Source organism: Piliocolobus tephrosceles, chromosome 7 (genome assembly GCF_002776525.5).
Source record: "Piliocolobus tephrosceles isolate RC106 chromosome 7, ASM277652v3, whole genome shotgun sequence".
Taxonomy (NCBI): Eukaryota; Metazoa; Chordata; class Mammalia; order Primates; family Cercopithecidae; genus Piliocolobus; species Piliocolobus tephrosceles.
Window position 1 is genome coordinate 143,686,550 of NC_045440.1, and position 22,816 is coordinate 143,709,365.

A 22,816-nucleotide genomic window follows, 5' to 3' on the forward strand; every position below is an offset into this window, starting at 1 on the left:
ATAAACACAGAAAAAATTACAGAGATGTGTAGATGCATGGGTTTCCTAGCCCTATCCCCTGAAGGGGCCTAGAAGCAAGGCCAACCAGGACAAATCCTCCGTAAAGAATTCCAAATAATGTCTGTAGATGCACCCCCACCAGAAGGGGGAGCTCAGTTCCCATCCTCCCAGCCCCTGCCTCCAGCCCTAGAGTGTGGGCTCCACTTGGTGATTTGCTTCCCAGGAAGAGAATATAGAAAGTGGACCAAAAAGAGTCACTTTCCAATGGAGAAAGCTGGCAAACACGACCCTGGCCAGGCGATCGAGGCCAATATCACCAATGACTCAGACGGGCACCCCTGCAGCGGCGTCATGAGAAGGGCACGTCAGCTCCTTCTCATTATACGGAAAATATCAGAGAAACCCAAAATGAGGCACAATCTGCAAAATATCTGACCAGCACTCCTCAGTACTCTCAAGCTCACGAAAAACAAGGAAAGACGAGCCATCATAAACCAGACGACACTAAGAAGACCCAGAGGATAAATGTCATCGAGTGTCCTGAATGGGACCTGAGACAGAAAAGGAGAGGAGCGGATACATGAGTAAAATCTGAATCAAGGATACAGTTTAATGCACAGTGATGCACCCATGCTGGTTTCTTATTGTGTGGCAAATGTACCCTAGTAATGTACAACGCTGACAATGGAGAAAACTGTATGAGGGATATATGGGAACTCTCCGTTCCATCTTCACGGATTTTCTGTAAATCTAAAACCATTCTGAAATAAAAAGGTACTTTTCAAAAGGATGAGATGAAAATAGATGTAATATTCTTCCTGTGTTCCAATAGCATGTCACCACTGTGCTGTTCTAATGCCAGATGCAGGGCTCACAGACCCAAGCCTTTCAGAGTCCAGAGGGGTAAGAAGAGTGTGAAGCAGGCAAGCGGTCAACCCAGGCAGAGGCAGGACTGTGACCGGTTGGGAAGCACGTGCCTGTCTAAGACATCCTAAAGCAAAATATTCTGAAAGAGAAAACAGAAACCTGCAGGCTGAATTTCCCAGCCCGTCCAGCCAGTTTGCTTCCTCTAAGCTGAAGTATAGATTGGAAACCAGAATGCAATTTCCACAATGGAATTAATTACAGTTGTTTATGCAGTTTCTTGAGAGAAGGTCTCCTGTCCTGTATTTCCCAAACACTGTTCACCTGCTGATCTGCCTTGATGCAAAAAACAAACAAACAAAACTGTTCTTGGATTCTTCCAAGGATGCTGCCTCCACTGATTTTTTTAACAATCATTTGATATTCGACAAATTTTATTTTAAACTTTTCCAGAAAACAGCTCATAGAGTTCTCATTTACTTACTCAATGCCTACTGTGTATACTGTTACAAAATATCTTTGATTCCCCCGAACAAATCTAATTTCAAATATTATATCTCATTGTCATTCATATGCTTTGTCGGATGATAGGTCTTGATATTTAATTTAAAAATACAGTCATACTCTGAGTCATTTTGATGCTGGGGACATTTTTATGTAATACATCTGACTCCCACTCAGACACTAAGTCAATATTCTCATCCTAGAGCTTATGAAGGGAAGAATGGGAAAATGGGAGCAGCCAGGGACAGGGAGAGGCTGGGGGACAGGATGATGGCCAAGCTTGGCACAGCACACAGCAGCAGTGCCGTGTCGGGCGGGAGGGAGCAAGAAGGCTCAGCTGGCCGTGACATACCATCAAAGCTATGGCAGGTCAGGGAGGGCCCTGAGGAAAGAATGTGGAAGGTTCCAGCACCGTGGGAAAGATTTTGGAGTCAGGCACACCTGAGTTTGCACCAAAATAATATCATTTATTAGCCACATTAGTTTACAAAGTATCTGCTCTAAGCCTCAGTTTCCCCATTCCAAATGGAGATATCAACACATTACGGCTGTTTAGTGAGATAAAAGCCCATCTTTTATAAATAAAAAAAAAAAAGGCAATGAGTCTTTCAAAGATTGTCCACAATGATACTCAAAAACAGAAAAGGGAAATGAAACCTCAACTTCTCAACTTCTGCAGAAGCTCTTAAACAATCCCTTACTTTCAAATTAGAAAGTCAAAGGGAAAAAAAGCAACATCCTGTTTCTGTTTTTCTAGTAGGCACTCTATTCCTGGGTAATTAAATAGCCCCAGTGGTTGAGCTAGAAGTTCTAAAATTTACAAGAAAAGGTCACTTTATAAAAGTAGAAAAAATAACAGAAAAAATCCTTTCACAGAACTTGAATGACATTATTAAACCAGGCAAAGATCATCCATTGATTTTAAACATTAGATGCCTGACTGACGTATTTGTACTACTGCCAAAGTATTGACGCCTAGAATATTCTCTGGTTGCAAGGGGAAAGACACAATGGGCTCAGGCCCTCATTGCCCTATCCAGGGTCAATTCTAACCTCACTAGTGGTCGAAGGTAACGCAACCTGAAGGACCAGCTTCACCTATGAAGTATTCTAGGCAAAGAGGTTTCGTCTGAATTGTGGAGCTTTCGCACACAAATTCTAGTTTAAGGGAAATCAGGGGATGGAGAAACAGATCCAATAAAACAACTACATAAATCCAAAAGGTAAGACATTCTACAGGACAACTGATCTCGTCTCTTCAACAAGCGTCCGAAAGAAAAAAGTGGTGCTAGCTGAAAACAAACTGAAACGCAAAATGCGATACAATGAGTGATCCTGGATTGTATACTGGTGTGGACTAATTTGTTATAATAAAATCTGGGGATCCCATGGGAAAAAATTTAAAATCATCTGCAGAGTAGAAGCAATAAAAAATTACTGAAATAGAAAATGGAATAGCACTAATTGAACAAAGCAAGATACCAAATAGTATTTACAGTGATCTAATTTTGAATTACAGGGAAAACACATCCACAGGTATTCATATAGGCAATTCATTAAATGGTCCTGAGTGATACACACTCTGGCTTCATGGTCGTGATCTCTGGGCAGGAGGAAAAGGAAATTTCTCTCCTTTCATTTTTGTCTCAACGGTATTCCTGCGCTAGTCTGTGCTGATAGTGCTTCTGTAATGATCAACCATTTGTTGTTTGTCTGAAAAGTCCTGGTGTCCTAACAGCCTCACAGTGTTGCTCAGTGAGGCCAGGACAGTGGCAGAGCTGAAAGCTTCCACCCGTGTGAGGGCTTGTCATTCAAAATGCAAGTGAGGACTTTGGAGCTTCACCTGATGAATGGCAAGTTTCCTAGCAGGAAGGAAGGGGTGAAAACCAGTGCTTGTGGGAAGGCTGAGCTAACAGACAAGTGCAAGGTAAATTCCGCAGAAGAGACAGAGGAGACCGGCTGGAAAAGATCAAAGGAATTCTGCTGGAAGTGAGAAGGACTCAGCCAAGGCAGTGGCTGTGTGTGGCCATGGAACATCACAATCATCTAAGAGTCCTTTATAAGGAAGAGTGTGCAGGACTTCCCCACTGGCTGGGTACCAGGAGTAGTGGAAGGATCACATATGAGGCCAACGTATTAAGCTCCAAAGATTAAGAACATCAAGAAAACCCAGAAGCCCTCCACACACACAAACTGGAGGAGGACAGGGTACATAAAGGAGATTACAGTGGCCAGTGCTGTCAAACTTGATGAAAGATGGACGATGACACGGTTTGGATGTTTGGTCTCCTCCAAATCTCATGTGGAGATGTGACCTCCAGTGTTGGAGGTGGGTCTGGTGGAAGGTGTTTGGGTCATGGGAATGGATCCCTTATGTTTTGGTGCCCTCCACACAGTAATGAATGAGTTCTCGCTCTGTGAGTCCACACAAGAGCTGGTCGTTTAAAAGAGCCTACCATCCTATTCACAATAGCAAAGACTTGGAACCAACCCAAATGTCCATCAATGACAGACCGGATTAAGAAAATGTGGCACATATATACCATGGAATACTATGCAGCCATAAAAAAGGATGAGTTCATGTCCTTTGTAGGGACATGGATGTAGCTGGAAACCATCATTCTGAACAAACTATCGCAAGGACAGAAAACCAAACACTGCATGTTCTCACTCATAGGTGGGAACTGAACAATGAGAACACTTGGATACAGGAAGGGAAACATCACACACCAGGGCCTGTCGTGGGATGGGGGGAGAGGGGAGGGACAGCATTAGGAGATATACCTAATGTAAATGACAAGTTAACAGGTGCAGCACACCAACATGGCACATGTATACATATGTAACAAACCTGCACGTAGTACACATGTACCCTAGAACTTAAAGTAGAATAAAAACAAATAATAAAAATAAAAGAGCCTGCCATGACTCACTTGCTCCTGCTCTTGCCCTGTGACACACCAGCTCCCCCTTTGCCTTCCAACATGATAGGAAGCCTCCTGAGGTCCTCGCCAGAAGGAGATGCTGGCACCATGCTTCCTTGCAGCCTGCAGAACCACGAGCCAGTTAAACCTCTTTTCTTTATAAATTACCCAGTCTCAGGTATTGCTTTATAGCAATGAAAACAGATTAATAGAGATGATGAACAAGGGCAGTGAGAAAAAGATCATTGGACTTTATTGAGAGGAAATCTTAACAGATAATTCCAGTGAACGGAATTTCATAGAAATGCTGAGGATGTCAGCCAGATGCCAGAAGGTTACACTGGGGGAGCTTGCTCAAGAAATTTAAAAATCATCTACGGAGATGTCAGTTTAAAAACAGACAAAAGAAAAGAAAAAGAAGGAAGAAAGTATGTGTAGAAAGACTCAAAGTAGATACAGAATGATCACATTAAGTAGCAATATTGACATCTCCTTTAAAATGATTCTAATGTAAAACTTATGCTGCCTAGAAAATTCTTAGTGTCACCAGGAGTTAAATAAGATATTACTGGTATTCAGAAGATACAAAGATTACCAAAAGCATGGATAAGTCATTCGACAAAGCAAAAGTTATCAAAAGTTTATACTGCATGATACATGAACCCATTTCCTGAAGTCTACAGCAAATGTGTTCATTTATTTTTTGCTTTGTAAGAACAAGAACCCAAACTACAATATGTAGAAAGATTGGGAAACATTCATCACTAAAAGCATCATTTACAAAGAGAGTGCTACGTAAATCTCATTAACACAGAATTAATGTTCAAGTGCTCTGATCCAGAGGAAATCGTTAAGATTAAGAACTTTCACTTAAATAAACAGAAATTCTCAGAAGACTGCCACTTCACAGCCTACTTGAAAATAAGAGATTTTAAATCATGAATGCACTACATGAACTATTTTAAAAATCAAAGAGAACAACTCAAATGGATTAATGAGAATACAGATGAGCAGGAGGAATCCCCACCCAGAAGCCCTGTTAAATGTAGCTCAGCTGCCATCCAGACAGCTGGTTCAGGCAGGCCTGGGCAACCTAATTTGAATCTGGGCTCCCGCTCACTGCCCCTCCTACAGTCTCCATCTCAGCTACCAGAGTCACCATCTGCCCAACCATGCGACCATTCTTGTCCTTTCACCTCACTCTCCAGATGCTGATTCCCACAGAGTATTAATGACATTACCTAGGAGACGTCTCTGACAAGTGGCCACTCTGGTCCACTCCCTCGTCCTCAGTCTTATTTCCAACCCTCACCATCTTCCCTATGACCCACTGAACAGATCCTTCACACATTTTGTCAGATTTATTCCTAAGTGTGTCATTTGTTTTGAGGCTGAAAAGGATGTTACATCATGACCAGATAAGGTTTATCCCCAGAATGCAAGGTTGGTTTAACATTCTAAAACCAATCCATGTAAGTCACCACATTAACAAAGAAAGAAAGAAAAAACATGATCATCTCAAAAGATTCATAATAAGCATTCAGGAAAATTTGATGTCCTTTCCTAATTTTTAAAAAAAATCCAGTAAACTAGGACTATAAGGTTCAGAAAGATAAAACAATTATCTTCTATGTTACAGAACTGCTTTATAAAGTCAGCCAAAGCCTAAACAATATCTAATTCTTTTTCTGTATGTAGTCTTACATTTGCTTTCTTTCTTTTCTTTCTTATCTTAAAATTTTCCTTCGGGGCTATTATTTATAAAGCAATAATTTTCTTTATCATAGGATATCTTATGCCTTGAAATGAATGTCAGAAAATTCTCTGTATGCTGTCTTCCTTGGCAGAACAAGAAAAAAAACTAGGATATTCAAGTTTTGATTTACCAAACTAATAAATTCTGCCTAGGGGTGAGTCACAGTATTACTACTTCCTTACGGTCTTAAGGTGGTTCCATGGTCTGCATCATGGAGTCTGGATCTTTAAAGTGCATTCAGGATTGTTCACTTGTGGTCTCACCTTATGTGTTCTTTTTTTTTTTTTTTTTTTTTTTGAGACGGAGTCTTGCTCTGCCACCCAGGCTGGAGTACAGTGGCCGGATCTCAGCTCACTACAAGCTCCGCCTCCCGGGTTTACGCCATTCTCCTGCCTCAGCCTCCCGAGGAGCTGGGACTACAGGCGCCCGCCTCGTCGCCCGGCTAGTGTTTTGTATTTTTAAGTAGAGACAGGGTTTCACCGTATTAGCCAGGATGGTCTCGATCTCCTGACCTCGTGATCCACCCATCTCGGCCTCCCAACGTGCTGGGATTACAGGCTTGAGCCACCGCGCCCGGCCCTCACCTTATGTGTTCTAACCTCATTTTTTATGGCCCTACTTCAACAATATTGCCCCAAATACATATATACATACATACATATATATACACACACACATATACATACATATATACACACACACATATACATACATATACACACACATACATACATACACACACACACACACACATATATATTTTAAAAGCCCATTTCTCCTTGTTTTTGCTGAGGCTGGTTCTTTGGCTTACAATGCCTTTCCACCACTCCCTGCGCCTTTTTGCCTGCCTCCTTCCCAAGCCGTCTGTGACCCTTTCAGTGGGAACAAGCATCTGTCGAGCACCCATCATGTGCCATGCATGGGGAAAGATGAAAGCAAAGCATTTCTGCCTTCATAGAGCTTGAAGGCTAGTGGGATGACAGACAAGGACAGTGCCAAAGACTCCGCCCAGTGATAATGAGACTGCACCTGGAGAAGGCATGCAGGAGCCATGCATCTCTTCAGCCCCCAGGAAGCAGAGCATTCCCTGCAGTTGGGTTCTGTGCAACCTGCTTCACCATAAGAACTGCTGTTGACATACTAAGGATGGTCTCCATTTCAAAGATGGCCTGAAGTAACCCGTCCACTCTAACAAAGCAGGGAAAAAGCTGAGGTTCATTACAGATCTGTTTGAAACCAAATACATGTGAGGTTTTCCCTCCTTCATTCTGCCTGTTTCAGTAGTGGAGATATTTCTAGGGGTGAGGGATAGAATTCTTTGTTTGATGTTGTCTCTATTTCAACTGCCTTGGATTTTTTAGAAACTAATAATGTCACCTAAATGTCCTTACCCAAAGCAAACATATTTGCTTTCCGTCAGTCATTCTGAACAGCAAATCTAACTCAATTTTCCTGTTTGGCAAGAAATGCAATAAAAGCACACATTTCCTTCCACTGTCTGGTTTTTTCCTACTGTCTTCACATGGATCATGCTGAACACACTGGTGGTGGCTGGTCTTAAGAGAATAGCTTGTGAGTCTCACCTAGCACTGCAAAGATTCCCCAGAGTCCCTGTGGACGCTGCAGATGAACTACCTGGTGCTTCTCAGTGACAGCGTCTTGCAAAGATTCAAGGGTTTCTGAGAATCCTGGTGTTTTGCTGCCATGAATCATAACCTGGGAGAATGCTGAAGCAGGGCTGGCAGCTTTATACATTTGCTAGACAAGTGTTTCTAGACCTCCCCCAAATAAGCATGTCAATGCCTAGATTAATTAGATGCTTACATTAAAATTTAATCTCAGGCTGGGCGCAGTGGCTCATGCCTTAAATCCCAGCACTTTGGAAGGCCGAGGGGGGAGGATCACGTGAGGTCAAGAGTTTGAGACCAGCCTGGCCAACATGGAGAAACCCTAACTCTACTAAAAATACAAAATTAGCCGAGCATGGCGGCACATGCATGTAGTCCCAGCTACTTGGGAAGCTGAGGCAGAAGAATCGCTTGAACCCAGAGGGCAGAGGTTGCAGTGTGCTGAGATCGCGCCATTGCACTCCAGCCTGGGCGACAAGAATGAAACTCTGTCTCAAAAACAAAAAAGATTAATCTCAAATGTTTATTAAAATTGCTTCTCAGAATTCAGGTATTATCAGTCACTGAGGCATCCCAAACTAAGCTACTTAGAGAGAACTTACCATGTACCATTTCTATGAGACACACCAGAAGTGTTCATAAGGATGCTTGTGGTCTAGTCCGAAAGACAACAAACAAATTGAAAAATATTTCATCTCTTAAGGCAGCGATCCTAAAGCATGGTCTCCACATCAGAAGCAGCGGCAGCACCTGGGGGCTTATTCTACATGCAAGCTCCCAAGCCCTCTGAAAATGGGGTCCAGCAAGCTGCGGCGTAACCCACCTTCCAGGTGACGCTGATTCAGGCTAATGTAGGTGCCACTGCCTTAAGGCGCTACCATGATCAAATGCAGCAGCCTGTGATCAACAGGAGGACACAGTGAAGAGCGGAGCAATTCTTTAGAAGTCATTTCATTTGCTTTCTTGTTCGCTCGCCCAACGTTTAATGACAGCCTGCTCCATGTCAGCCCCTATAGCAGGTACTGGAAATGCAGAGGTTCCTGTGGTATCCCACTCTGATTCAGGCACACACAGTCTACTGGGGAAACTGCACATACATGCCATCGGCCCTTGAACAACATGGGTCTGAACTGCGCAGGTCTACTTAGAAGCAGATTTTTTTTTTCAACCAAAGGTGGAACAAAAACACAGTATTGGTGGGATGTGAAACCCACATATTTGCGGGGCCAACTTTTCATATTCGGGGGTTCTGCAGGGCCAAGTGCAGCACTAGAGGATGTGTGGATTCGGGTGTGTGGGAGATCCTGGAACCAATCCCCCGTGTATACCAAGGGGAGACCATCATTTAGAACGCTGGCAGTTGGTGCTGATGTTGTTCAGATAGCATTTGTTGTTCAGCACAGCAAACTGTCACTGACGGAGGCCGTGAAGGGGCCTCATGGACACACTCCGCCTTTTCATGGCATCTCTGTGGTGAGGCCTTTGCGGGCGAGCAGGAGTCACCCCCACGTCTTTCCTTGTTTGTCCACACGATATTTGCGGCTTGTCTCTTCTGCCAGATGTCAGCTTGGGAACTTCGCCTTGTTCACTGTTACGCCCCCAGCATTGAGAACTGGGTGTGCTCTGGGTGCTCACTGGATGAAGGAACGGGTTACGTGAAATGTCATGGGAGTTCTGGGAGACAGTGATCACCATGGAAGGCAAAGGTTCTAAGGTGTCACAGGAACTCAAGGAACAGGCCATCCACCTCTCTCTGTCCTTAACATCTGTGTTAGAATTCCACACGCAGTAGACTCTCTCCACATCTCTTACTTCTACATTTCTTATTAAGTTTTGAAATTGTTGAGCAGATTAAAGGATTCCTTTGAAGCTTTTATGCTTAAACTTTGTAGAAAGAAATTCCCTGTCTCTGTAACTATTACTGGGACAGATTAGAAATAATTTGGAACTGAATTGGATTTGCCATTTTGTAAGCTTTTCTTATCTACCAAGGCTAATAGCAGACACTTAACTCCTTACAATAGCCCAAGAGAAAGTATTATTATCTGCGTTTCACAGATTGGAAACTGAAGGTCAGATAGGCTAAAGGGTTTATACTCAACTGCTCTATAAATATGGTTTGAATTGAGAGAGAATGTTTTGTATCCCATAATAAGTTGGGAAACTTAGAAATTATACGTAAAGGGGCAGCATGATATCATGGAAGTAGCGTGAACTTTGGATTCAGACCTATCCTGATTTGAATTTTAACTTCTACTTAGTAACTGCTCGACCTTGGGCTAACTTAATCTTTCTAAGCTGTTCAGTCATTTCCACTTGAATGATGTGAAGTTGTAGTCATGAGGGAAGTAATCTGTAAACACTGTCACCGTGCTAAATCTCCCCGGCATCACATCCCGAGCCTCTGTCTCACTCTTCTTCTGGCCTCGGCCTGTTCGGCTGCCTGCCATGCCTGGGCGTGCCAGCCTAGTGGAGGGGCTGGAACTGTGAACTCTGCCTTCGGCCGGCCTGGTGCCGAGCCTGCCTCTGCTGCTGAACTACTGAGGTGATTCAGGGCGATGCACCCAGCAGGCCATGACACTGTCTTCATCTAGAAAACAGGAATGCTGGGAGTGACCCCCGCCTCACAGGTCCGTGGTGAGGGCACATCGTTAATGCAGGGGAAGCCCCAGGCGCAGGGCCCAGCACCAAGTGAGCATCGGAAAATGCTGGGCAGGACACTGTGGCTGCTGCTGCTGCTGGAGGGAGGTGGGGGGTTCCTCCACTCTCTCCTGACTTCCCCATCCCCCCGTCTGCCTGAAGAATCTCGTCCGGTTCTCCGGGAAGCCTTCTCTCTTCCATGTCACCCCACTCCCCTGCTAGCTGCGTCTCCCTCCCTTGCCTAAGCCCTTTCTCTCCTGGCTTCCCTTTGCCCCCACCCCCTTTCCCACCCAGCAAACCAATGATTACATGGATGTCTTGGGAACAAACAGATGACGAAGACACTGCCTGTCCCCAAGGAAGGCCACAGTCCCAACTGCACACCTCTACGGCAAGAGCAGCGCTGGGTGCCACTGCTTCTGTGGATGTTCTCTCCTCCGGCTCTACTGCAAGATTTCCAAGGGTAGAAGCATGTCTTATGCAAGCCTGTGGCCACACTGCCTCACACAAGTCAGGCTGCTGTAAGTGTTCCAGGAATAACTGGCATAATACATGTTGTCCTCACCACTGATGGGAACGTCCATTGTGCTGCCCCAGGCCCCAGAGGGCTCGTGGAAACCATTTATAAATTTGTAACACAGCTTGATTAAGAAACAATGCTATTTGTTGTATATCGTAGGGTTTTTTTTTTAAACTTGAATACATTTGCTCTAAGTTGTCTTTACAGATTATTTTGGTCCATTTGCAACTGTAATTATTAAAATGTAAAAGCTAGCTGGGTGTGATGGCTCACACCCGCAGTCCTAGTGCTTTGGGAGACCAAGGCAAGAGGTTCACTTGAGGTCAGAAGTTCAAGACCAACCTGGTCAACAAAGCTAGATCACATCTCTACAACAAATTAAAAATTAAAAAAGAAACATTTTTAAAATTAGCTGGAAGGCCAGGCATGGTGGCACATGCCTATAATTCCAGCACTTTAGGAGGCCGAGGCAGGCTAATCAGTTGAGCTCAGATGTTCAAGACCAGCCTAGGCAACATGTTGAAATCCCATCTCTGCAAAAAATACAAAACTTAGCCAGGTGTGGTAGTATGTACCTGTAGTCCTAGCTACTTGAGCTGCTGAGGCAGGAGAATCACTTGAGCCCAGGAGGTCAAGGCTACAGTGTGCTGTGATCACACCACTGCATTCTAGCCTGAGCAACAGAGTACAACTCTGTCTCTTAAGAAAAAAATATAAAAGTATATAGAAACTTTATAAACATCCCACAATTCTTTATTTTAAAAGCTAAAGTAACGTATTTTACACGACGTATCTGAATGTTGTTGAGATCCCGAAAAACCCAAAGGTAAGCTTTATGCTGATCGAATGAGATAAAACATACCTTACTGTCTTGCTTTGCCTCACTAATGAAGAGAATCTCCAGGCAACCCTGTGGAGAGGGGTTATCTGACCTCACTGTCTGGAATATCCAGGTCAAGAAATGTTTACAGAAGGCACGCGTCACAAGCCCATGGCCATGAGGCACTTACAGTGAAGGGACCTCAGCAGTATAAGCAAAGCACAACAGTAACAGTGTGGGAGTTGCTACCATCTAGGAGGGAACGGACAGCAGGCGAGGACACAGGACCCAGAGGCCTGACTCTGGGTAGGCCACTTGCGGAGGAAGGCTCAGCAGACCAGGTGACCTCAGAGCTCACCCAGGAGGACTGAGGAGCACGCCAGGAATGAAAGGAAGTGAGCAAGAAGGCCCAGCCAAACAAAGAGCCTGAGCGCAGGGCCAGGAATGCAAGAAGGCATGCCTTGTCCAGCCGAGTAAGCAGGTGCGCATGGCTGGCCTCAGGCGAGCACAGGCCACCTCTCACCATGAAGGACATGGGTAGCTACCCAGGGCTGATAGATGTGTTTCATCAGGCAGAGGAAGCTCCCTTCTGTTTCTAGTTTGCTGAGAGTTTTCATTCTAAATAGATGCTGGGTTTTTATCGCATGCTTTTTCTGTCTCTTGAGATGGCATACATAGTTTTCCATTTTTAGTTTGCTAATATGGAGAATTACATTTGCAGGTTTTCTCGTTAAGCCAACCTTGCATTCCCCAGATAAACCCCAATCAGTCAATATTTTCCTAATAGGGTTAGATAGTAGATGCTCAATTTTTGCTTAAAATTTTTGCATCTGTGTTCAGGAGGGATACTGGTCTGTAGTTTTGTTAGTCTGGGGTTTTGTTCTTTGGGGATTGTTTTCCCCATAATCTCTTTGCCTGGTTTTGGTATCAGAGAAATGTTGACCTCACAGAATGGCTTAAGAAGTATTCCTTCATTTTCAGGTTTCCTGAAAGAAGAATTTACATAGATTTCATATTATTTCTCCATAAAGTGTTTGGTAAGATGTATAAGTAAAGCCATCTGGACCCAAAATTTTCTCTATGGAAAAGGTTTTTTTTTTCTTTTGTCTTTTTAGAAAGTTTTTTTTTGGCCGGGCATAGTGGCTCACACCTGTAATCCCAGTACTTTGGGAGGCTGAGGCAGGCGGATCATGAGGTCAAGAGATCAAGATCACCCTGGCCAACATGGTGAAACCCCGTCTCTACTAAAAATACAAAAATTACCTGGGAGTTGTGGTACACACCTGTAATCCCAGCTACTCAGGAGGCTGAGACAGGACAATCACTTGAACCCAGGAGGCAGAGGTAGCAGTGAGCTGAGATCGTGCCACTGCACCACTCTAGCCTGGTGACAGAGAAAAAAAAAAAGCTGGTTTTTTTTTTTTTACTTTGTGATCTTCTTTTTTTGTTGACTTTTTTATTTTATTATATTTTCCATTTCGATTTTCTTTCTGAGCCCTCATGATCTTATATGGGAAGGTTTTAACAAAACATTCGGTTTCCTAAGTGGATATGTCTATTGTAGTTGTCTATTTCTGTGTGTAAGCATTGGTATTTTGTGTCTTCTAAGGAATTTGTCACATCATCTCAGTTTTCACATTTATTAGCATAAAGTTTTTATAATATATTCTTATCATTTTAATATCTATAAAATCTGTGGTAATGCCAGCTCTCTCATTTCTAATACTGTTAATTTGTGTCTTCTCTGATCAATCTGGCTGGAAGCTGATGAATTTCATTAATTTTTCTCCAAGAATAAGCTTTTGGTTGCTTTGTCTATGTTGGGTTTTTGTTTCCAGTTTCATTGTTTTCTACTCTGATCTTTCCTTTTCTACTGACTTTGGGTTTAATCTACATTTTTTTTCTAATTTCTTAAAGTTGAAGCACAACCCCTGGCTCCCACGGGAGCTGCCCATGAATGAAGCTACAGCTATTACACCTACCTGCTCAAATTTTAAGAGACAAGATGTTGACAAGGGGGAGCATGAACCAATAGGCTTGCCAAAACCAACTGTGCACAGAGCTTAAGGGAGGCCTGGCCCCACCTCCTGGCAAAATGGTTTTGTTAGGATTTCAAAACTGCTTTCCAGCAAGCTCTAAGCAGGTGTGGAGTGTTTATAGAGCAGTATTGCACATGCAGGGAAACGGAATCCATTTAGAGCCAGAGAGCACACCATGACAAATGGCTGCAGCCATCCACACTGGTGTCAACTTCCTGACTGTTCGCAGTCGTTCCAGCCACTTGGAATGCTTTATCCTCCAAGTCTCAGCTGGCTCCCACATCTCTATGCAGCTCTGGAGACTGTAAGTTGGATGCCTTCAACAGGCAAAGCCATGGGTACCTCCAGTGACACACAGCACTACTTGGGGTGTGCTGTGACACACGGCACACAGTCCAACTCAGGGAAAAGCCTCCTGTTGCCGGCATTTCTGCAGCCCCAGCCCGTGATGTGGGCACCAAGTTTGGGCCCTTCTCAGAAGGGCTCTCAATGGAGCCCCTGCCATGTTCTGGTCACGATGACATGTTTTATGCACGTCATATCCAACTCAAAAGGTAGACACTAGCCTGGTTTTGTAGCTGGGGGAAGCCAGACTAGGCAGCACTAAGTACCTGGCCAAAGGTCCACAGTTGATCTGGGCAAAGACCAGACTCCCAGCCACTCAGGGGACCCGACACCTACCTGTTCCAGAGGCCCTTACACGCCTGCCTAGTCCAGAGCTGCTCTTGATGTTAACGACCAGCAGGACTGTGACTGACCTGGACTCACTGACCAAATCTCATTTTCCTCCTTACATACAAGAATGAAGTCCCAGTGAACTATTTCCTGACTTGGTCCAGCCTCTTTCTTTCCCCTGCCAGGCTCTTTTATCATTTAAGCCTTGCAACAACCCTATGAAGGAAGCATTGTCATTCAGTTTTACAGAGGGGGACGCTGAGAGTCAGGAAAGCTGGGCTGTCTCCTCTGGCTTGCACAAATATTGTTTCTAAGGCGCATCCAATTCACAAAGCCCCTGTTTTCAGCCCTAGAAGATTCCTCCCAAGGCATGCAGGAAAGACAGTCATGAACGGGGACAGACACAGTCACTCTAGCTAAATGGAGGAAGGCATCTTTCTGGAAAACCTGAGAAACACATGTTATCTTTCCCACTTCTCAGGGTGCTCCCTAGGAGCAGCTTTCACTGAATTACTTGTTTCCATGACTACACCATTCCTCGGTGATAGTTTTATAGGTTTAGCACGATTCCAATTAAATCACATCATTCCTGCTTCGGGGAGAAGGGCTCTGTAACAAGCTCATGGTGCCAGATGCCCCTACAGCAATAGACGTCTCCACAGACAGCATTGTCAGCCACTTCACTTGCACAGCTCCCGCTCCAGTCCCCAGAGAGGCTCAGCCGTCCCGCAGAAGACAAACCTCGACAACCAGAAAATGCCGCATGATTGCACAGGTTTGAAATTCACCACATTAGCCACTGACGGAGCTCAGGCAAACCCAACTGCTCCCTCTTACCCAGGACGCACCCACACTCCTCCCACGGGTGGCAAAGCACCTTTGCCTGGAATGCCCTTCACAGACCTTTCCCATTAGATCCTGTCCGCCTTAAGGGTTGGACCACAGGATGAAGATTATTAGAAGAGACACAGAGGGCGGGCACCGGGCACAGTGGCTCACGCCTATAATCCCAGCACTTTGGGAGGCCAAGGCAGGTGGATTGCCTAAGCTCAGGAGCTCGGGACCAGCCCAAGCAACACAGTGAAACCCCATCTCTACTAAAATACAAAAAAATATATATATATATTAGCTGGCCATGGTGGCAGGCACCTGTAGTCCCAGCTACTTGGGAGGCTGAGGCAGGAGAACTGGTTGAACCTGGGAGGTGGAAGTTGCAGTGAGCTAAGATCACGCCATTGCACTCCAGCCTGGGCTACAGAGCGATACTCCATCTCCAGAAAAAAAGAAAAAAACAGGAAAAGACACAGATTCACGCCACCCGCCACAGACTCGGTGAACTTGGGCAAGTCTGCCCTAAACTTCAGTTTCCCCACTCACCTCACAGGATATTTACAGGGATTGAGGAAACTTGGGAATGGCAAGCACCCAAACAGTCCCTGCCCCGCAGAGCCCAATCCATAAATGTTAGCTCTTTTACTCTCAGTTCCCACATTAAAGCCCTGGAGGGTGCCCAGGCCACTCGAGGAAAGCGGCTGGCCCCCAAGGGCAGACGGGGGTCGCATGGGAGCAATGAGACAGAGAACTGACGAACTGATGGTCCACGAGGAAGGCATCAAAGGCCTTGGGGGCAGGATACAGAGGCATTGGGACAAGTAAAATTCAGAAAACGTGTAGTGACAGAAGAAGGTGTCACAGTGTAACTGGCAGAGACCAAAGTGGATAACTTGGACAGTGTGACATCACCTCAAGGAGCCTTGGTTTTCTCCTTAGAGGATAATAGCACCTACTCAAACAGCTCTCATGAGAATCCAAAAGGACCATTTAGATGCAAGTGCCTGATATCCAAGAGTTCCTCGGTAAATGGTAATGATATTTTAATCATTACAGTTAAATACATGTGCAAACATTCATCCATATCTATATATATTTATAATGATTCCAAAGGAAAACAGTGCATTCACGCCTGCAACACTCAATTGAAGAAAACAAAATTCATGCCACAGGCACCAAGACCCACCCAAGTGTGAAGAGTACCTCCTAGATTTTGAAATTTTACCATAAACTGTAAGAGCCTAGCCTGTGAGAAAAAGAAAACATCCCCTTATTGTCTAACAGAATGCCTAAAATGTGAGAGAGGCCCACAAAAGAAGTATGAGTGGATCACAAAGTGAAGGAAGGAACTAATGAACCCTTGGCCTCTGAAACCCTTGGCAGCCTGGCCTGTCTCCTCTCAGCCCTCTCCGTGCTCCTGTGCTCAGGACAGCAGGCCTGCAGCAGCATGCCGTACACACGCCGACCTCAGGGGCCACCGCACCTGCCAGCCCCAGGTTCGGGAGTGCCCTCTCCACGCTGGCCTGCTAGCTCACCCCAGTTTCGTCTTCCTTCAATACTCCATTTGAGCGCAGCTTCCTCTCACAGGCCTTCCCCAGCTTCCTCTGTGCAGCCATAGCAATGAGGACCCCTGTATTCTAACCACTCTTTCTGTTTTATTGACTCGTATCTTGCCCACCAGCCCAAGAGTTCCGTGAAGTCAAGAGCGCCATGATGCACCCTCATTTCCCCGTCACACGGCACGCTGCTCAACACTGTCCTCAGTGGACGAGGCTGAGTTACTGGCTTGTATGACAGCCCCCAACTCGAGGGCTCCTGAAAAGGAGGCCCCTGAAATCCATCATTGCGTCCCCTCCCCCCGGAGCACCGTAACTGACCCACAGCAGGAGCACAATATACGTTGTGCTTTCATTGAGCAAAGAGGCAGGGTGAGGGAGGGTCAGAAGGAAGCTGAGCCCGGGCTCTGCAGTCAGCACTGCCAGGACACAGATGCTGTCCAGATGCCGGAGTTCTGCTCAAGGCCAGAGGGCGGGGGCGCAGGGGCTTATGGGAGAGTGCCACATCTGGTGCACTGCAAAACGGATGGAGTGATACAGCGGTGGCCAGGCAAAACAAGGACATCCTCTGTGGCCTTGAGGAGGCCCTACTCCTACTTGGGAGGAAGTCTGGAATGGCACGAGGAAGGTGGAAGGAAGACGCGAAGCAGCACAGGGCTGCAAGTAAACTCTGTAGGGGGCTGGAGTCCGAGGATGAGAATGGGCTGCGCAGTGAGAGGGTGCAGGGGGCAGCGGACGGCCTCTGGCAGGATCTAAGCATGAGGAGTAGCACCAGAAGGGGACACTAGTGAGGCTCCTTTCCCACAAAAGCTTCCATAACCCCGCATGTGGACTTACAGCATAATACAAATAAATACACCATTACAGCCGTGTCAAAACGCTTTACAGACACGTGTAAACATCCCCCTGCTCCCCAGAATTCCTTGGGCCTGCCTAAGCCAGTGAATCCCTACCGTAACAAGGAACACAGATGGTGAAAGGGCCCACACTCGTGAGCAAGCTAGTGTCTTCAATGCCATGGCGAGTCAGGCGCGCTGGCTCACGCCAGTAATCCCAGCACTTTGGGAGGCCAAGGTGGGCAGGTCACTTGAGGTTGGCAGTTTGAGACCAGCCTGGTCAACAATGGTGAAACCCCATCTCTACTAAAAATACAAAAATTGACCGGGCACGGTGGTACACGCCTATAATCCCAGCTACTGCAGAGGCTGAGGCACGAGAATCACTTGAACCCGGGAGACAGAGGTTGCAGTGAACTGAGATTATGCCACTGCACTCCAGCCTGGGCAACAGAGCGAGACTCTGTCTCCAAAAAAAAAGTCATGGCGAACATCTAGAAGGAGTTCAAATGCTCAGACAAAAGCATGCCAATAATCTATACAGAAAATCGTAGCTGCTCTCACAGCAAACAGCCAGCAGAGCTGCAGGACGCCACCACGACACTCGAACCTCTCCACTACTCCACCAGCATTTAGGAATCAACACCTGAGATGTAAATAGGCCCAAAGGAACATCTTTCCAAATCAGCACTTTTCATTCTATCCCCAACTCTGAAAGAATAACCAGAAGGTAAATAGGTCTGAGGGGTGGGATTTCCAGAATTGCTTAGTGGGAAGCCTGGCTAACTCTGCCCAAAAAGCAAAGATGCAAACGGACGAAGTCGTCCAGAACAGCCATTTAAAGATTTTCAAACTGACCAAAGGCATGCAACAAATTGAGAAGCATTTATTCATGACAATCTCATTAATCTTGAGAAGAGTAAGGGTGACTGTGGCATTTTAGCCAGGGGCTGATTCCACTGCCCCTGCTACCCCCAACTCCTTGGCACACAAGTTCTACCTGGCCAAGAGAGACAGGCAGAAGACTGTCTGCTGCTCTGCTACCTGGTAGAAGAGGCTGACTTTATTTGGATCAGAGGGTGGAAAACACATGTCCAGGGTTGTTGTCAGAAATAACAGTGGGAGGCCAGGCGTGGCGGTTCACATCTGTAATCTCAGCACTTTGGGAGGCAGAGGCGGGTGGATCACTTGAGGTCAAAAGTTCGAGACCAGCCTGGTCAACATGGTGAAACTCCATCTCTGCTAAAAATATAAAAATTAGCCGGGTGTGGTAGCGCACGCCTGTAATCCTAGCTACTCTTGAGGCTGAGGCAGGATAATGGCGTGAACCCAGGAGGCAGAGGCTGCAGTGAGCCAAGATCGCACCACTGCACTCCAGCCTGGGTGACAGAGTGAGACTCCCGTCTCAAATTAAAAGAAAAAAAAAAAAAAAAAACAGTGGATTTTAGCAGGAAACAGGCAGGGAAGGTGACACTGCAGCTGGCCTAAAGTCACAAAAGTAGTTGTGGGAGATGGTAAAACAGCAGACCCGCCAGAAATTCAATAGGAAGAGCCAGAGCGTGAAAGAGCACAGAAGGCTTTGGTAAGACCCTAGTTACCCCAGTGACACAGTTTCCATAAACTTTACAAAATTTATCAGGGAAGAAAGGAAGGGGAGAAGGGAAAATTAAAAAGCCTGCAGCGCGCTCCGCGTTCATCACGAGGGCAGCGTGCCTGACCTGCTTCCTCAGCACTGCCAGTGCCTAAATTACCCCAGAATCACACAGACCTCGCTCCAAGACCCTAGTTCCCCTAACAGCTCCATCGATAGCCACTTGAACATTACAAAACGTTACGTTTTCCCTTTGAGATATTCTTTCAGGTCCTGCATACCACTGTAACTACTGACATCAGATGGCCTGAAGGACCCCACTTTGCCAGGTATCTGAGGGACCTCATGGAGTTAATTCACCAAAGAATGTAGTTTCCACATCCTGATGTTTCATCCCCCTCACCACAACCAATGACCCCAGCTTTTCAGGTCCTCACCCTCCACGACCCCCTTATAACCCGCAGCCCAAAATTCCTCAGGGAGATGGGTTCAAGAGTCTCCTCCCACCTCCTCGTGTGGCTTCATTAAACTGTGCTGTCATTAAACTCTTTCTTCGCTGCAAACCCTGCTGTCTCCATGTCATGGGTCTGCTACTATGCAGGACGCAAATGAGCCTGTTGGTTCCACAACGCCAGAAACCTGGGCAGCTGTGCACATGCACAAGCCCCCACACGCTCAGGACAAACCAGAGAGCCACTGGTCCTCGCTCAATGTGAGGCCTTGTGAATTCAGACCAAAGAAACAGCCCTGAAGTTTGCAAGCAATCCCCAAGGCACATGCAGACCCATCGGAGGATGGTGGAAGGCCTGCTGAACTGAAGTGGTTCAGCACAACCTCTAGTCAAATACTGGCTGCCCACAAAGCTCCGGGGCACCTGGGGCCCGCCCTGGGAATCCAGGTGAGCAGTAAAAATAGGAAGGAGAAAATCGTCAACAAAGCAGAGACGTCACACACTGAGGAAAACAGACTCCACGAAGATAAGTCAAGGCAAGTTTCCAAACTGATGGACAAACAAGAAGAACAGCAACACGCAGCGACAGGGGAGGGCAGGGGCTCAGCCTCGAACTTGCTATGATCCATTATGTAAAAGATCCAGCTTTCCACAAAAAATTATGAGACATGCAAAGAAAGGGGAACGCATGACTCATGCACAGGTAAAGCTGGCGGCTTCAGGAGGTGCTCCATTGCTCTGCTTGGCCTTTGCCCACCATAGACTGTCTCACTCCCAAACCAGCAACTGATCACTGATCCCTTGTACCCCAACCAGACAACAGCTCAGTGCAAAGCAGCAGGCAGCAGAGAGCCCCTGTGTGATATAAGCCTTCCCACACCAACCCTCCCCACTCCAAAGCCACCGCTGTCTCCAGCAGCCTTTCTGAGAGCTCGAAGAGGGGAGCATGTGTGTAGATACGGAGAAAAGAGAACGGTCGCTGCTCTCCACAGCAGCCAGAGTGCAGCCACACAGTGGGGGCCTGAGCTGCAGCACAAACTATGATGCCGGAGGGCCTGAACACGCAGTCAGAAGGCGGTGAGGATGCGGCTGCAGGAAGGCCGGAGGCGATGTGAAATCCGAGGGGCTCTCGGAGAAAGCCACCTCCCCAGTCCGCCCTGCCTCAAGCCCACCCGACAGCACCTCCTGTACCTGGGGGCTCCGTGCATGTGCTGTGCAGTTGCACACTGGGGCCTCTGCTGCGTCTGCTGGGAAGCTTCTCCCACACCAGTCCCCTTGGCTAATGCAAGAGGCCAACAACACAGTAACCACGCTGCTGTGCAAACAGAAGCTCTCCAGGAACGGGGCACTCCCCGCTACCAACAACCCCTTTCTTCACTGCAGAGCTCGAAAGGGGAGAGGACTCTTCCACTAAAACTAGCTTCTTCAAAGTTCGATCCACTGACATGACCCCCATCCACGAGAACTGGCCTATTCCCTCTTGCCATGACCTCATCAGACCCATGCTCCTCCACCCCTCCTCTTGGGTGAGTGACAGCTGCCCCGATGCCTCAAAATCCACTGTATCACTGACTCACAGGCATCTTCACCAAGCAATTCTGATGTTCCTAACCAGTCCCTGTCCTCTTAAATTTGGCGTGAGGACTGTAAACAGCATCCCAAAGGCTGGTCGTGAACATATGCATGCCTGAAAGTGACGTTGCCACCTGCAGCCCAGTCACAGCTCTTAGGCCCTGCTCTACACACTGTCCCTGGGACGGCTCAAACAGCCAGAGCTTCCCATGTGCTGAAGACTCAAAAACCCGGAGCCCTCGTGTGGGCCTCGCCATGGAGCCAGCAGCTACCTCTGCTCATGCTGGCCCACAAGCCCGCAGCACGCAGCTTTGCACTGACATTCACTTGTGACCGGCATATCTGTCTTGGCTTCCTTGGGGCTTCCAAACCAACAACTGGGAAGGGTTGCCAAAAGATTACGAAAAATGTACAGGGTAAACATCCGAACTGAGGATAAGTATGCAATAAATAAACTTTCAAATGAATAGGGAAACAGCAGGAGAGATTCTGCTTTAATCACCGCACGCCTGAATTCAGCCCATGGAATCTCCGTGTTCCAAGGACATAAGAGTTTGCAACACCAAACAATGCACTCAAGCTTCACTGTGACTGCTTTCCAAAACATTGTCCAAGAACAAAAACTACTGAGAATCCAGCTTTCAAATACACACAGCCTTTCCTTTCTGAAAAGGACTCAAAGCTGCACTTCAGAAAAGGCTTTGCAGAAGCCCGAACAGCACGCGGCAGATGTCACCTGCCACGTCAACTCACCTTCACGTGGCTGTAGTCGCCTGCTTTGTTGCTCTCGGGTGGGTTCACAGGTTTGCCCTCCACTCGGGGCCGAACGACCTGCCGAAAAGGGCTGGACAGCGGAAAGCCGCTCACACTGATTCCGTCTACAAAATAAGAAAAAAAATCATAAGTAACATGTCAGCTTGGTTTTGGGGTTTGTTGTTTGTATTGTTGCTGCTGCTGTTGTTGTTGTTGTTGTTGTTGTTGTTGTTGTTGTTGTTGTTGTTGTTGTTTGGGACGGGTCTCACTCGGTCGCACAAGCTGGAGTGCAGTGGTGCAATCTCTGCTCACTGCAACCTCTGCCTCCTGGGCTCTGGTGATCCTCCCACCTCGGCCTCCCTAGTGCCTGGGACTTCAGGCACGCGCCACCACAGCTGGCTGATTTTTGTATCTTTGGTAGAGGTGGGGTTTCACCATGCTGCCTAGGCTGGCGTGGTTTTTGTTTTTGTTTATGTGGGGGATTTTGTTCAGAAACTGTGACTGTAAGGAGCACGCCAGCTTCTGTCCTGACTATTCTATCTCATATCAGTTACAACCGCCTGATGCGTCCTCCATCAGCACACACTCATATCCGCTGAGTAAAAGTTGAGAGTGCATCACTCCTTAAAAAGGACAGCTCCTTACCACCTGGATGTGATGGCCGAGGCCCGGCCTGCCCTCTGCATTTGGACCATGCAGAGCCCATCTCTCCCACGAGCCTCTGCTGAGCCGCTCCTCAGGCTGGAACGCGTTCCCCTCCCTTCATGCGGCCAGCTCTCTCTTGCCGCCTGACCTTAGTCTAAGTGCTACCTCCTCATCCAGCTTCAAGCAGCCACCACTCTGCCACAAGACCCTA

General features: G+C 46.8%; 1 protein-coding gene across 1 annotated transcript in view; it reads right to left on the minus strand.

The window, feature by feature from the left end:
- The window catches only part of TRAPPC9 (trafficking protein particle complex 9), a 697,716-nt gene that overhangs the window by 460,932 nt on the left and 213,968 nt on the right, over nt 1–22,816 (minus strand). The window contains exon 19 of the mRNA XM_026454561.1: nt 21,961–22,085. Coding sequence (XP_026310346.1) covers nt 21,961–22,085 — 125 coding nt within the window. The remainder of the gene's footprint in view (nt 1–21,960; nt 22,086–22,816) is intronic.